The sequence below is a fragment of the Pongo abelii genome, chromosome 8, assembly GCF_028885655.2.
Source record: "Pongo abelii isolate AG06213 chromosome 8, NHGRI_mPonAbe1-v2.0_pri, whole genome shotgun sequence".
Taxonomy (NCBI): Eukaryota; Metazoa; Chordata; class Mammalia; order Primates; family Hominidae; genus Pongo; species Pongo abelii.
The window spans coordinates 25,144,213-25,159,981 of NC_071993.2; the positions used below are offsets into that span (position 1 = coordinate 25,144,213).

Sequence of the window (15,769 nt, forward strand, 5' to 3'; positions counted from 1 at the left end):
AACAGTTTTCAAAGTTGTGCTGTTGGTATCATGCACTGCAGAAAAAAAAAAAAAGTGAAGTTCTGAGTGCTGACTTTATTTTTCAGGACCTAGAAATTAATGTTTATGTGAAACAAGTACATAATAATAATGAATTACATTGTGGAACTGGAACACATATTCTCAAATTTAATAGTTTATATGTGGAAAACGTGACACTAGTAAAAACAAAATTTCTTCTTGTGTAAGTGAATAACTCAATTATTCTTTGCATATTGCCTAAGCATTCTGATTAAGACTATTTTTATTCTCTTCATAGTGTTTTCCTTTTTGAAAAACTTGGAGTTTTTTACATTTTCCATGTTTTTTTCCCCTACATTGAAATTGTTATACTTTAAAGATCCATTCTTACTTATTGGCAATATAAATAATCTTGTGCTTTTCAATTATGCCAATGTCATGTTCTAGTTGTTTCATTTCTTCTTCCAGCCTCTGCTTGCGGATCTTCTTTGGTATGGAATCTATACAGACCGAGAGGGACTGGAATTCTTTATGCACCTCTTCCCAGTTCTTTTTCAGCCCCTGCAAATGGTCAAGAAACTTGTAAATACCAAAGCAAACTGCAAAAGTAAAGGAAACTGGAAAAGCTAATTGGTAATGAAAAATGTCAATAAGTAAAAGAAACTGACAAAAGTAACTTCTAAAATGAAATGTATTTATCAAGTACTTGGCCACAGTAACCAAAAATACTGTACAGAGGCCAAATCCCATCCTTGACTGTGTGCTCAGTTCCCACTGGGAGTATTTGTTTGCTCTGTTTTTGTTGTTACTGTACTTGTTTTTACCATCAAAAATGTACATGCAGAGTTATGAGTACTGTGAAGCTAAAGCTCACAGCAAATGCATGGGTAAAAAACAATTTAGAATGATATCCCCAAGTCAAAAACATTTTTGAACAGGAAATTGTTTTGTAAAATTTTCTTTTTTATCCTCATTCTTCAACAGACAAATCACATAAAAGACCTAATTCTGATGTGCATGGCTATATTTTCTTATATCTAACAAATGGGATTGTAAAATTGCCAAAATTCACTTGTACAAAAGATGATCTTCTAAGTGTCCTTTCAATATATTAGAAAGAACCAATTGCCCTCCATATAGTCAAGGGATCTACAGTTCCCATTAATGTATTCTATAAATGATTGAAAGGCCATTAAATGTAACACACATGCTAATTCAATAATGTAGCTAACATTTTCTATTCTCAGAAATCAACAAATTCAAAATTAGGGATCTCTTAGGAGCAATAAAATTTATTTCTGTTTCTGCATAATTACCATTTTTTATCACAGTGCCCTATGGGCTCCACAGACAAAATGGTCTTAAACTAGTAATTAAATTAATTCAATGAAATTTTATAAGTCAACACTTTTTAATTATTCATTATGGGCACATAGATTATTTTATTTAGCAATTGACAGGTGAATTGCTTGAGCCCAGGAGTTCGAGACCAGTGTGGGCAACATGGCAAAACCCTGTCTCTACAAAAAATACAAAAAATAGCCAGGTGTGGTAGCATGGGCCTGTAGTCCCAGCTACCTGAGAGGCTGAGGTGGGAAGATCACCTGAGTTCAGGAGGTTGAAGCTGCAGTGAGCGATGATTGCGCCACTGCACTCCACCCTGAACAACAGAGCACAGACGCTGCCTGAAAACAAAAACAAAACCAAAACCCCAAAACTTAAAATACTGCCTTGAAAACATGGTCTTTGAAAACTATGGCCATACATTTAGGTGTTAAAGAGGATTACAAGTGTCTCATATAATTATGCCTTCATTGTAAGCTCTTGCGGCACAAATTTAACCTTGTAGAAACTTTCAGGAACAATACAATTTCACTGATTTATTTCCATGCTTAGATAAAAGGGATGATGACAGGTCAGGGCACACTGTATAGAAGAGGTTGGTTGGGGAAAAGGGCAACAAATTATGAGACCTTCTTGAGTGAGCTAAGAACTGGGAAAGGGAAAGGATAGAAGGAAAAGTATCCAGGTTAAATTTTAAAAAGAGGAGGCTACACAGTTCTTGACAGTGTATGCGATGTATTCCAAAAAGAAGCTCTCAAAAGAATTCTATTTCTCCACAGCCTTTCATTATGAAATGTGAAAGAGGTTCCCACAGTGCTCCACAGGAGTGGCTATTGCAGAGAGGAAGTCTATGTATTTGTACACTTGTGGATATCAAAGGTTTTTCATAGCTAGTTGGGTGATGTTTCCATATTACTTGCAGTCACAGCAGCTAGTTTTTCTCTGTATTTTCTTTTAAAGGATAGTTTGCTTTTATCTTCCAGTGTGTACAATAACGTTTGGATCAAAGTCAACAGCCAGGGATGGAAACAAAATGTAGCTAATCTTTCATATTTTATTGAAATAGGCTACTTGCTGACTTTAAGAGGTTTTTTCATTATTTTATCTAAAAAGATATTTCATGTGTTGCAGGATTAGTGATTTTCCCTTATTTTTAATTCTTAATTTTCCTCTCTTCTATTTTAAAGCTGAAATAATATCGTTCATTTTGGAAAAAATTCAGATAGGGAGAAGTGATCTTCTAATAAGAAGTTTTCAGTTTCATGCTCCTTTTGCAGCCTTGCCCACCCCCAAACATTCTCCACCTTGTGGGGTGCTCCCAGCTCTTTCCCCCTCTGGCCCGAGTTCAGCCACAGAAGGCCCTGGAGGGTGGAGAGTGAGGTTGGGGCATTTCTCCTCCTCTCCTAGGACAGTCTGGACACAGGTTCTAGCTGCATTCATCTGTGACGGTGACGCTCAGCCCAGCTCCAGCTCTCAATGGATTCTGACAACACTGCTTCTTGTGCCTGCTGCCCTTCAAGCCTAGGTGGTGGTAAATTCCTACTGTCCCTGCTCCTGGGGTGCCTCAGTGCTTCTTGTTGGTTCCCTTAACCCTACTTCACTTCTGTCAATAATTCCTTCATAAATTCTCTTCAGTGGCCACTGCTCATGCCTGTAATCCCAACCCTTTGGGAGGCTGAGGGAGGAGGATTGCTCGAGGCCAGGAATTTGAGACCAGCCTGGGCAACATAGTCAGACTCCCTCTCTAAAAATAAAAAAATGAAATTAAAAAAAAATCAGCCAGGCATGGTGGTATCCCAGCTAGCAGTGAGCCGTGATTGTGCCACTACACTCCAGCCTAGGCAACAGAGCAAGACTGTCTCAAATAAATAAATAAAATAAACAAACATAAATTCTCTTCCAAGTCCTAGCTGAGTGTGCCTTCGATTTCCTGCCGGAGCCCTGACCGATGCAGCCTCCCTTTGTTACCTCCTCTGCAAGTATGTGTTCTGTAGTCGGGGAAACACCAGCCTGGCAATTGGTAAATGAGTTTTAGTCCCTACTGATGCACTTGATAGTTTTGTGACCAAAGACAAATGAAAATCAAACTCTAAGTTCACTGACACTGAGGACTGTGTTTATTTTGCTCTCTACAGTATCCCTCTGGCTGGAACACACTAGATATTCAATAAATAAATGAATGAACAAAGGGGCCCACTTAATGTATTTGTATTAACAGCTGGGCAGATTGGCTCACGCCTGTAATCCCAGAACTTTGGGAAGCCAAGGCGGGTGGATCACCTGAGGCCAGGAGTTTAAGACCAGCCTGGGCAACACAGCGAAACCCCATCTTTACTAAAAAATACAAAAAATTTAGGTGGGCGTGGTGGTACATGCCTGTAGTTCCAGCTACTCGGGAGGCTGAGGCATGAGAATCATTTGAACTTGAGAGGTGGAGGTTACAATGAGCCAAGGTCATGCCACTGCACTTCAGCCTGGGCGACAGAGCAAGACTTCATCTCAAAAAAAAATTTTTATATATATATGTATATATATATATATTTATATATATGTATATATATATTTATATATGTATATATATTTATATATGTATATATATGTATATATATTTATATATGTATATATATTTATATATAAAAGTAAAATTTATTTTTTATATTGTACATGTTATATATAATTTATTTATATATAAAATATGTATAAATAGAGAATTTTGCAATTTAATTGGTGAGAGGAACTACGGATCTATATACATGTAGAGATATGAATGTGTGTATGTGTGCAGCTCCTCAGTTTCATAAGGTTCCAATGCACTAGTCACCACTGGAGGATTATAGATCTTTAGCTGGCCTGAAAATGTAGAGTGACACAGCATATATATATATATATATTCCTCATTTTAAAAATGAGAAGTTTGGAATCACTAGACCAGATGATCCTGTCCAGGTATAATGAGACTGTTATTTTATGAAGAATGAGCAGAATGTGGCTTACTCAGGGGCATACAACCAGATTGTCATCGAACCACGTGCAACTCTGGCCTAGGGAAGGAAGTGTGGCTCAGGGCTCGTCAGGAGGCCAGCCAGTGGCTTTGTTACTATGGCAGCTCTGCTGCCCGGCTCATAAGGCGTCCAGTGGATGATTTGCCATTGTCACATCAAAGGGTAACTCTGTAGCGACCGTAATAGGAAGCTGAGGGCTGCTTATCTCCTACAGCCAAAAAGACACAGAAGGGAAGGACCTGTCACTTCTAAGTTCTTCGTCATATTCTTATTTTTCAGCATTATTTAGGTGTAAAAACCTGGCTTTCACAAAGGCACGTACTTTCTGAAAATGGGAAAATCCAAATGAGAGAGACAGAATGGGCCACAGACCAGAACTCTCCCTGAAAATGACATGCCAATTCTCACTTCCATGTCTGCCAGCCTTCCTTCCTGCCTGTCTGCCTTCCTCCTTTGCAGCAGACCATTTCTGAACATCTGCGTTTTCACTGGGCACTGTGCTAGGCACTGGGGATGCTGCTGTCAGCAAAGAGACACCGTCCTTGCCTTTGAGCCACTCCTACTGTCTGGGACATGCCGTCACTCTACATTTTCAGGCCCAGCTAACGATCTGTAATCCTCCAGGGGTGACTAGTGCCTTGGAACCTTATGAAACTTAAGAGCTGCACACATACACATATTCACATCTATACATGTACATAGATCCATAGTACCTCTCACTAATTAAATTGCACAATACTCCATAGCAAATATTTTAAAAAATCTTATGCCTTTTAAAATATCCTCAGGGTTTAGCATTTAAGAAATGTTTATTGATGATTATGATGACATTGATAAAATGTTCAGAATTTGTAACAGCATATGAATCCATTTTTCAACAGAGATTAATAATAAACTAGAAATGGCTTCGTGGGATGCTTTCAAAATGAAAAAAAAAACAAAGAATTAAGTATTATTTCTGCCTCTATAAGAGAAAGTATGACTATAAAAAGTACAAAGAGGTGCTTAATTAAACACTCATACAAATGATGAAGTAGAAACCCTTACACCCCCTAATATTTTAAATGCTTCAGATAAAAGTCCTGCATTAAAAAATCCCAGTATAAATATATATTTAAGTCTATGTAATTAAAAACAAGAAAAACATACGTGAAACCTAACACCTGTTTATTTAAAATTTTGGACATTTGGCTTATAGGAAAGAAAAAAAAGTTGTTTTAAGGACAGTTTCAATTATTCTAGAGCTCCATCTAGTGAAAAATATCTAATTTATGAATATTATTTTTCACAAACTCAGGGGCATAAAAATGAAAATAAAAATGCTTTATTTGCTTCATTTCATGCATGTTCATTGTAGAGGAAGGTAGGCTTCCTTACAACACTAGTTCAGGAAAAAAACAGTTCACCAAATTGGAAATAAAATATTATTAAATAATCCCTATATTACAACTTTTTGCTCTCTCCAGAGTCAGCTTTGCTCTATGTGGTTTTTAACTGTAACCCAAAGAGATTGTTCTGATTTCAAAATCCAAGTGCTGACTTTAATCATCAAAGTGATGGTACACCTTTCTTTCAGAGATGATCCAAAGAGTTACAGATGAATGTAAATGGCAGAACACACACCTGCAGAACTGCCTCCCTTTCTTCATCGGAGAGCCTTTTCATAGCCGCTTTCTTAAGGTTTTCCTGGATATAATGATCATAGTCTTCTTGGGCTTTCTTTATTTCCTCGTTTCGCTTACATATGTATTCAGGTGTGACACCATAATCCTAAAAAGATTTTGCAGAAAAAAGTAATCAATATTTTGTATGCAATCTTATATATGGGTACGTATCAACTGATGATGGGAGAAAAAGAAATGGTACAGACTTAAAGCCTTTGTTCAAAACCCTGTAAATTGACAAAATTCAGTGACTTTTTTCCCTCCATTGAGAGCTAGTGGATTCCTGCCTTTTAAAATAGAGTTGTTATTGGCCAGGCATGGTGGCTCACGCCTGTAATCCCAGCACTTTGGGAGGCTGAGTGGGGGGTGGATCACTTGAGGTCAGGAATTCGAGACCAGCCTGGCCAACATGGTGAAACCCTGTCTCTACTAAAAATACAAAAATTAGCCAGGCATCATGGCATGTGCCAGTAGTCCCAGCTATATGGGTGGCTGAGGCACTAAAATCTCTTGAATCTGGGAGGCAGAGGTTACAGTGAGCCAAGGTGCCACTGCACTCCAGCCTGGGTGTCAGAGTGTGACTCCATCCCTAAATACATAAATAAATAAATGGAGTTGTTATTGCAGTTGCTTGTTTTCCCTTTTCTGAATGTTTCTCACGCCTGTTCTTGGCTGATACTTTACTCCTAAGAGTTGGCTTTTCTACCTTCTACATTCTTCAGTTTTTACCTGAAATATCTTGAATAAGATATTCAAGACTTGGCTTTTCTACCTTCTACCTTCTACATGCTTCAGTTTTTACCTGAAATATCTTGAATATTTTGAAGTCTCTTTTTCGTGTTCTCGTTAAAGAAAAGACAAAGTCTTCCAAAACATTATAAAAGCATGCCTCCATCCTGTGCCTATAAAAACCCCCGAGACCCTAGCAGGCAGGCACACAAATGGCTGACGTCGAGAGGAACACATCAATGGAAGAACACATAAAGTGGAGGCTGTTGAGAGGAGCATGCCAACATGAGAGCACACTGATGGGCACCAGCATGCCGGCAGGCCATCGACCAGTGGAACAACGCAGAGTTTGGCCGGGGTGGTGGGAGGTAAGCCCGGGCCACAGAGCTGCCCGGCTCCAGGGAAAAACCATCTCCCTTCTGGCTCTCCCATCTGCTGAGAGCTACTTCCACTCAATAAAACCTTGCACTCATTCTCCAAACCCACATGTGATCCAATTCTTCAAGTATACCAAGGCAAGACTCCTGGGATACAGAAAGTCCTTTGGAAGCCCTCTGTCCTTGTGATAAGGCAGGGAGTCTAATTGAGCAAACACAAGCCACCTATGGACAGCTAAACTAAAAGAGCACCCTGTAGCACACGCCCACTGGGGCTTGAGGAGCTGTAAACATTGACCCATAGACCCTGCTGTGGAGTCAGAGCCCTACAACCTGACCTTCTGCATGCTCCCCCTAGAGGTCTGAGCAGTGGGGCACCGAAGAAGTGAGCCACAGCCCTATGGTACACTCTGCGAGGGGAATAAGGGAATTTTCCCATGTCACAACAACTGACAGTGAAGCCATCAGCTGTGATTCTTTCAGCTTAGTAAATGCGTTTGATTTCACCATCTATAGAAACAGAATTACTATGTATTCCTTCTTCAAAAAATGTTTGAGAATGTACTTGGTGCTAGGTATACTAGTGAATAAAAAAGGCAAAGTTTCTGTCTTCAGGGAATTTGCATTCTATGGTGACAGAGACTCACCAAAAATAGAGAATGAAATAATATGTATGTGTTCTGAAGTAAAATAAAGAAGGATAGTGGGGGAAAAGAAAATAACAGGGGCTATTTTAGATAAATAAGGAGGTCGGGGAGGAACTCTCTGAAGAATCAGCAGTTGGGAGGTATGGTAGTCATTAAAATTCTGAAAAATATTCTGTTCTCCTTCTAGACACTTGGTAGGACAACACTTTCCTGTGTTGTCCTCATAAAGTAAGATGTAGCCATATGCCCCAAATTGCTCAGTGTCAGTGGAGATGACCTCTGCCACTTCTTGATAGAAGTCTTAAGAATTAATGGATGACTTGCTGTGTCTTTTCCTGTCTGGTCTAGTGACAAGCAATGTCACTAGATTTTTCTGGGTCCTGGAAGAAGGACAAGAAGCAGAGCCTGTAACAACCCTCAAAGGGCATGTGGCGAAAGCAAACAGTAACACTTTGTTGCTTTAAGTTACTGAAATTTGGGGGTTGTTTGTCATCACAGTGTAACTTAACCCATCCTGACTGAACAAGGGATAGAAATCCTAGATATAAATGTGTTCTGGAAGCTGCAGAGGACAATATAAATAGACTCTGGGAGCCCAGTATTCTGGTCAGCTGGTGCAGTGAGACAGGCCAATCCACTTCAGGAAACACTGAGGGAAACACCTCATTACAGCTTAGTACAATAACGGAACTTCATCATCATGACTCTGCAGGATCACAAAAAGATTAAATTATATTTGGCATACTCTGTTTAAGAAAGAGAATGACTGGGCGCAGTGGCTCATGCCTGTAACCCCAGCACTTTGGGACTGCTAGGCAGGAGAACTGCTTGAGCCCAAAAGTTCAAGACCAGCCTGGGCAACATAGTGAGACTCCATCTCTAAAAAAAATTAAACGTTTTTAAAAAGAAAGGGAATGGCATGATACAGTTCAGAAAAAGAACTCACAAATGAGCAAAAGCTTCAATGATCTGAAATATTCCTATGGGCTGAATCACCGGAGGCTAATGCATACTGTTAATAAAATTGCATATGTTATAATATTCACTCTTTGTTCTTTTATTAGGTGTCACATTTTGTGTCAAGTGCTCAATATACTTTATATAATTTAATCCTTACTACAACCCTGTGATAAATCCAATGGATTGTTGGAAGTCACAGTTACTAAGTGGCAGAGTTAGACTTTGAAATAATGTCTTTACTAATATTGCTAAATACCTCATGTGATCATCTATCCTTGCTTGTTTTCAGAAATTGTTTCTCATGGTATGAATGGCATATAATTCACTTGGAGCTGAAACAGGAGTTCACCCATTTTATAAAAATACGACATTGACTTTAAAAGAATTTATTTACTATCTCACCTACCAATAATAGATCTTTAAAACTTAACTCTGATAAGAGAAAAGTAAATTGAATAAGTCTTTCATGAGCACTGATTGCTTAATCAGCAACACCAAAAGGGCATTAGGTGCACAGTGCTTTCATGGCTTCGTAAACTCTGGTATTTTTCTGTTTCCATGATGGATACTCCAAATTTCCTGTTGAAGGCAGAAAATGCATTCAAGTGGACAGCATAGAGAGCAGCCAGAAGGAGGGGCAGAGTGTGTGGCAGGTGGTGGCATGACCACCAAAGACTTCTCATATGATCATGGAGAAATAATGGATTGGAAGTGGCTTTAAGAGCCAGGAGAGTGAGATTGCCACTTTTCCCTATCCTGTGGGACAAGGACTATAAAACAGTTTCCAGGGGCCACAGGAGGAGGAAGTACCTGGAGAAGCCTGAAGTAAATTTATTGGCTTATCCTGCGAACTCCTAGATTCCTGAGAAGACAGTGTCCTCTGAAAACAGCCTTGAGGGTCCTGTTTTGATTTTCAACTGGCATTGGATTTATCATGGTAGATCATTGGACTCTTCAATTCAAGGTCCCTGTACATCACTATTGCAATTTCTTTTCTTTTTTTCTTTAACTCTCTTCCTTTTTCCTTATCTCTCTCTTCCTTTTTCCTTCCTTCCTTTCCTTTCTCCCTCCCTTCCTTCATTTCTTCTTGATGCAACTTATTATTCTTTATAATTCTGCACTCTTTTTTTTTTTTTTGACACACAGTCTCGCTCTGTCACCCAGGCTGGAGTGCAGTGACACGACCTTGGCTCACTGTAACCCCTGCCTCGTGGGATCAAGCGATTCTCGTGCCTTAGCCACCCGAGTAGCTGGGATTACAGGCACACACCACCACGCCTGGCTAATTTTTGTATTTTTAGTAGAGATGGGGTGTCACCATGTTGGCCAAGATGGACTTGAACTCCCGACCTCACGCAATCCGCCTGGCCTTCTAAAGTGCTGGGATTACAGGTGTGAGCCACTGTGCCCAGCCTGCATTCATATTTTGTGTGTTTCAAACACTTTTAAGCTTTATAAGTATGCAAAATAAAGTAGGATTAAATAAGATTTTTTGTAAGCTTTTTTATTTTAAAGATCTGTATTTGGCTGGGTGTAGTGGCTTATGTCTGCAATCCTAGCACTTTGGGAGGCTGAGGTGGGTGGATCACTTGAGGTCAGGAGTCAAGACCCGCCTGGCCAACATGGTGAAACCCCCTGTCTACTAAAAATACAAAAAATAACCAGGCCTGGTGATGCATGCCTGTAATCCCAGCTACTTGGGAGGCTGAGTGAGGAGAATCACTCAAGCCGGAAGCTGGAAGTTGCAGTGAGCTGAGATTGCACCATTGTACTCCAGCCTGGGAAACAGCGTGAGAATATGTCTCAAAAAAAAAACCCTATATTTAAACTATAATGTTCACCAATGAAATTACACACCTTTTCAGATACAAATGAAGGACCCAAAAGGACTAGATTATTGTACAGTACTTTCAAGTCTTTACCCAAAACCAAAACCAAATAAATATATTCATGTTAAAATAGGAATGTGAATTATTTATACTACACTGATGAGATGGATGGCTCTAAAGCTGCATTCTGCTTCATTTTTCTCATTCAGCTGCCAAGTTACTGCAATTAATGACTAAATCTTAAGACCATCTGACAGCTTATTCCTTCTAGATTTACAGTAATGACTGCTTTTAGTGACATTTCCAACTAACCAAAAATATCTTTCAGAGAATGTTTATTAAAATTGTTAAATATGTTAATAATCAAAATTAAGGAAAACAATAACTTTCATCTACTGAACTATATGGAATTGTTTACTATGAGTTCTTTGTAACTTCATCACATTAGATTCGGACCAAACACAGATTGCAGAAGAATGAGAATCAGCAAAGTAGACAATGTGTCCAATGAGAGCACTAATAATGATAACACAGACGATCATCATGAACACCATATTTAAATTATTTGAATTTCAGCCCTCTTATTAATATACCACAAGGCTACCTTTTTATTGATGTACTTTGGAACTAGTCCTGAAGGCTCAAGATCATGCTTGTCTCCAGTTCTTTTATCAACATAAATTGGTTTAGGCTTTTTAGTCACTCCCATGATGACATCGGCTGCATTTGTATTTATAAAATTTTTTCCACTCTGTATTCCCATGACAGGATGATCAGTCTTCAATGGCACAGCAGGCTTTTTGGGCACGTTCCGATCAAACTTTTTTTCTGTTAAATATAACATTTCTTTGTTAATATTAAACTACAAACACTGATACTCAGTGCTATTTATAATATCCAGATATTTCACCACTTGTATATTGAAGTTTCAGTCATAATATATTTAAATATTTAAGATAGAAGTTTATGCTTATCCCCAAACTCATTGACTTGTAGACATTAAATATGCACAGCTTTTTACCTGTCAATCATGCCTCAATAAAATAATTTTTAAAAAAGAAAAAATGTCAGTAATTAAAATGGAAATAAATTAAGGGCAACATAATCAATTAATATGTTGAGGAGGCCAGGCACGGTGGCCCACGGTGATGTGGGCAGATCGCTTGAGCTCAGGAGTTCGAGACCAGTCTCGGCAACACGGTGAAACCCCATCTCTGCAAAAAATGCAAAGTTAGCCAAGCATGATAGTGTGCACCCTTAGTCCCAGCTACTCAGGAGGCTGAAGTGGGAGGATTGTTTCAGCCTGGGAGGCGGAGGTTGCAGTGAACCGAGATCATACCATTGTACTCCAGCCTGGGTGACAGAGTGAGACTCTGTCTCAAAAAAGATCATATATGTGTGTGTGTGTGTGTGTGTGTGTATATATGAACAGTATATAAATACAAGGGAGAAGTATTTCTTGCTTATTGGCCATTTTTACACAGCCTCTTCAGTTTGATCATTCCCATTGATCTAATTTAATATAGCCAAATGGTTTGCCACAATGCAAAAATGTGAAATAATTTATTTTTAAGAACGGAAAGCAACAACTATCTTGAAAATGCCTTTTCCAATTTTAACCCCATCACAATTACTAAGGACTGACTTTATTCATTTCTGCATCATTTGACCTTTTTTAATAGTTTATATAACTTTTATTATCAGCAAAGCCAATACTTATTGTTAAAAGTCTATGAACTGGATTAGCCTCTTGTTAGGAGCTGAGTTATGTCCTCCTAGAATTCATATGTTGAAGCCCTAACCCCCAGTATCTCAGAATGTAACTGTATTTGTAGAAAGGTCTTTAAAGAGGTAATTAAGTCAAGATGAGGTCATTAGAGAAGGCGCTGATCCAATATGACTGGTGTCCTTAGAAGAGGAAATCTGAACACAGACGTACATATAAGGAAGAACATGTAAAGATACAGAGAAAAGATAACCATCTACAAGCCAATGAGAGATGCTTTAGAAGAAACCAGCCCTGCTGGGTGTGGTGTTGCATGCCTGCAGTCCCAGCTACTTGGAAGGCTGAGGCAGGAGGATTGCTTGAAGCCAGGAGTGTGAGGCTGCAGTGTGCTTTCATCATGCCTGTGAATAGCCACCACACACTCCAGCCTGTGCAACATAGACCATATCTCTAAAAATAAAAACAAACAAAAATACCCCTAAAAAAGAAAAGCAAAAATCAACTAATCCTCTGACATCTTGATGTTGGACTTCTAGTTCTCCAGAACTGTCCTCCAGAACTCTCATTGGACTGAGTTTTTAAAGCTCTTGCAAAACCCTGCATTCCTTTTTTTTTTCTCTCTTTTTTTGAGACAGGGTCTCCCTCTACCACCCAGGCTGGAGTGCAGTGGTGCAATCATAGCTCACTGCAGCCCCAACTTCCTGGGCTTAGGTGATCCTCCCACCTCAGCCTCCCATATAGCTGGGACCACAGATGTGCATCAGCACACCTAGCTAATTTTAAAAAATTTTTTATAGAGATAGGGTCTCACTTTGTTGCTCAGGCTGGTCTCGTACTCCTGGGCTAAAGCAGTTCTCCTGTCTTGGCCTCCCAAAGTGCTGGGATTGCAGTCATGAGCCACTGTGCCCAGCTCTAATACCCTGAATTGATGAATTATTCTAAAGGCCAACGAAATTTTGGGTTTGCTTTTGTCTTACAATGTTTATAAAATGATAGGCTTCTTCCTTTTTTTCTTATTTGACACAAAGGATTTACATATATATATATTTGTGTTATATCATATGTTTAACCCTAGAGAGGCTATATGAGGACCCAAGGGATACCAGTGGTCCTAAGGCATTGAAAGCATCAAATTCCATTTTAAGATTTTCCTATATTCTCAAATGGTATTGTTGGTCATAGAATGCTGGGTCACAACAGGCCAAGACTAGAGGAAGATACAAAAGAGACTTCTGAAGTCACAAATTAAGCATGAATGTTGTATTTTCACACTTGCTTCTTCCATCTTGCCATCTTGCCTGATAGTGCCCTCACCCTTTTTCATGAGATATGAGTTGAGAGAGGATTTGGGGACATTAACTACTGCCATAAAGAGAAGTAGTTTCACTTTTGTTAAAATGTACATTGCTAGCCGGGCTTGAGATGTTGCATTATTTCCTCGATGCCAGCAGACATAAAAAGCCAACATTTTGAAGAGACAGACTAGTTTCTTTTTTTTCTTTTCTTCTCTTCTCTTCTCCTCTCCCCTCCCCTCCCTTCCTCTCCTCCCCTCCCCTCCCTTCCCTCTCTCCCTCCCTTCCTTCCTCTCTCTCTCTCTCTTTCTCTCTTTCTTTCTTTCTTTTTTTTGAGATGGGGTCTCACTTTGTTGTCCAGGCTGGAAGGCTGTGGCTTGATCATAGCTCACTGCAGTTTCGAACTCTTGGGCTCAAGCGATCCTTCCACATCAGCCTCCAGAGTAGCGAAGACTACAGGTGCATGCCACCACACGTAGCTAATTTTTTTATTTTAATTTTTTTGTACAGACGGGGTCTTGCTTTGTTGCCCAGGTGCTCTCTTTTCTTTATTGCCCTAAGACATCTGGGAAGACATACTTGGGCTATGAAGAAATTGTTTCCATACATACCTGTCACAGATCACTTTTCATCTACTCTCCCTTTCCCTGATAGCTTTCTTTCCTGAAATCATTCAAAAGACTCCATAACTGGGATCAACTATATAATTTTTGAGGCCCAGTAAAAAATAAAAACACAAGGCTACTTGATCAAAAATTAAAAATTTTAGTACAGCAAGAGCACAGCATTAAAATAAGCATGGGGCCCTAAGCTGGTTCTACCACTTATTCATGAAGCCTCCTCCATTACATCTAACTCATTACAGTCCAGTTGGTTTTAAAGGTCTGGGAGAGTAAAAGCCCATACTCAAAATGAGCCCAGTAGTTGCTTCAACAACTGGTAGTAATGGCTGTAATTTTCATCTCTTGGAGAAAAGGCCAGACAGGGTTTAGATGCTGGGCAATCTTGCCCATTAGTCAGATACTGTCTCTGGGGTCTTGACTCTTCCTATAATGGGATCTTGACTCTTCCTATAATTGTTGTTTATAATTGAAGCCCCACAGCTAGGGACTAAGACGGTGATGCATGTGGGCTTCATTGGATAGTCCAAACCCAATCAAAAGTCTATTTTGGGGGCAATTTGTCACTCTCCATTCTATTTTTCTACCCAGTTCTCTACTTCCACTTTCTCCTAGTCAAATTCTGTTTAATATGAGGTAAAGCTGCTATCTATCACCTGTGCACGTTTAATATTCATCAACAATAAAATAATAGTTAAATCACCTGCTAACGCTTTTAATATTAAAAAGAAAGCCTGATAAAACCTACTGGGTGGTAGAGTTTTTTCCTTTGAATGTTTCTTTAGGAAATCCTTTGGAGAAGGTACTTCAACTTTTGCTGGTCCCATAGTTTTCGTTGCAGTTTTAGCTTTTTGCATGTCATCTTTTACAGTTGCCTTAAAAATGGATATGTACCTAAAATTAAATTTAAAAAGTTGTAGCATTTATATTTCTAGTAAAAATTACCTAAAGTTTACTTAAAGTTTAAATCTTACATTTTTAATTTATTTAAGTCTATATTCGTATGGAAAAGCACAATCATAAAACATACTTACCTGAACCCTGTCCATCAGACTTAGATAAACTAGATGGAAGCTCTGCCCTAAGAAAGAGGTGCTAGGGCAAAAGTGTTCATAGTATTTCCTTATTATCCTTTGAACATCTTTAGCATCGATAGTGATGTCACCCCTCTCATACTTGATGTTAGTAATTTGTGTTCTCTGGCTTTCTCTTTCTCTCTCTGCTGATCAATCTGGCTAGGGGTCTATTAATTTTATGAATCTTCTTATAGAATCAGAATTTCATTGATTTTCTCCAGTGTTCATGTTTTCCATTTCAATGATATCTGCGCTTATCTTTATTATTTCTTCTTACTTTGGTTTTAATTTGTTTTTCTTTTTTTACTTAAGATACAAGTTTAGGTTTTTTATTTTGAACTTTAATACTTTTGATGTCTTCTTTGATTTGGAAGTTTGTTTAGACATGCTTAGTTTTCATAGATTTGGGATTTTCCAGATATCTAATTGATTTCAGATATATTTCTATTGTGGTTAGAGAATATACTTTGTATGATTTCAATTCCTTTGAATTTTCTGACATT

At 38.8% G+C, this 15,769-nt stretch overlaps 1 protein-coding gene across 1 annotated transcript in view; it reads right to left on the reverse strand.

The window, feature by feature from the left end:
- Nucleotides 1-265: 265 nt before the first annotated feature.
- Nucleotides 266-15,769, reverse strand: part of ENKUR (enkurin, TRPC channel interacting protein) — a 29,888-nt gene continuing 14,384 nt past the window's right edge. The window contains exons 2-5 of the mRNA XM_002833551.3: nt 14,939-15,084; nt 11,157-11,380; nt 5,970-6,116; nt 266-561 (exon numbers count right to left, since the gene is read on the reverse strand). Coding sequence (XP_002833597.3) covers nt 388-561; nt 5,970-6,116; nt 11,157-11,380; nt 14,939-15,084 — 691 coding nt within the window. The 3' untranslated portion in view covers nt 266-387. The remainder of the gene's footprint in view (nt 562-5,969; nt 6,117-11,156; nt 11,381-14,938; nt 15,085-15,769) is intronic.